General features: G+C 39.2%; 1 protein-coding gene across 1 annotated transcript in view; it reads right to left on the bottom strand.

Annotated features, from left to right (window-relative positions):
- LOC107571140 (golgin subfamily A member 1-like) overlaps positions 1 to 533 on the bottom strand; it is a 25,874-nt gene that overhangs the window by 6,445 nt on the left and 18,896 nt on the right. Inside the window, exons 11-12 of the mRNA XM_016257425.1 lie at positions 367 to 506; positions 168 to 270 (exon numbers count right to left, since the gene is read on the bottom strand). Of these exons, the coding sequence (XP_016112911.1) occupies positions 168 to 270; positions 367 to 506 (243 nt within the window). The remainder of the gene's footprint in view (positions 1 to 167; positions 271 to 366; positions 507 to 533) is intronic.

Raw genomic sequence — 533 nt, 5'->3', positions numbered from 1 at the left:
AAGTAATGCTGCCTTAGAAACTAGCTGAAATAAAGAGTTTTTATATTTTATTTTAGTTAACGTTATTTTACTTCAAATAATGGATTTTTTATGGTTTTAATTTTAGTTTCAGTTTCTGAGGGGTGGACAGGGGCTCCTCTGCTGCCAAAAGACAACTGGTGCCTCACCTTCCTTCAGCGTGTGTAGTTCCTCCTCCTTTGCTCCTAAATCCTGAGAAAGACGACTCACTTCCTGTTCCGCCTTCTCAAGAGACTCTGTCATTTTGCCGACCTATCAAAATCAAGCAATAAATCAAGCTCCTGACACAGGAAAATGACTTCTTGAGTAAACAAATGGATGCATGTTTGAACATGTCAGTGAATTAACCTGTTGTTGGAGTTCTTCTCTCTGTTTTCTGGTTTCCTCCAGAGCTTTGGCAATTTCAACGCTTACTGTCTGTCTGCTGATCAACTCTGCCTGTAACAGACAAATATGGCACACAAATGTTATACTGGTCAGCAACATAACTCAAGCTCACAAAAAAGTGCAAAAAA

Source organism: Sinocyclocheilus grahami, unplaced genomic scaffold (genome assembly GCF_001515645.1).
Source record: "Sinocyclocheilus grahami isolate Dianchi unplaced genomic scaffold, SAMN03320097.WGS_v1.1 scaffold1552.1, whole genome shotgun sequence".
NCBI classification, from domain to species: Eukaryota; Metazoa; Chordata; class Actinopteri; order Cypriniformes; family Cyprinidae; genus Sinocyclocheilus; species Sinocyclocheilus grahami.
The sequence above is the reverse complement of the archived record's forward strand: the minus strand, read 5'-3'. Positions and strand labels throughout refer to the sequence as shown.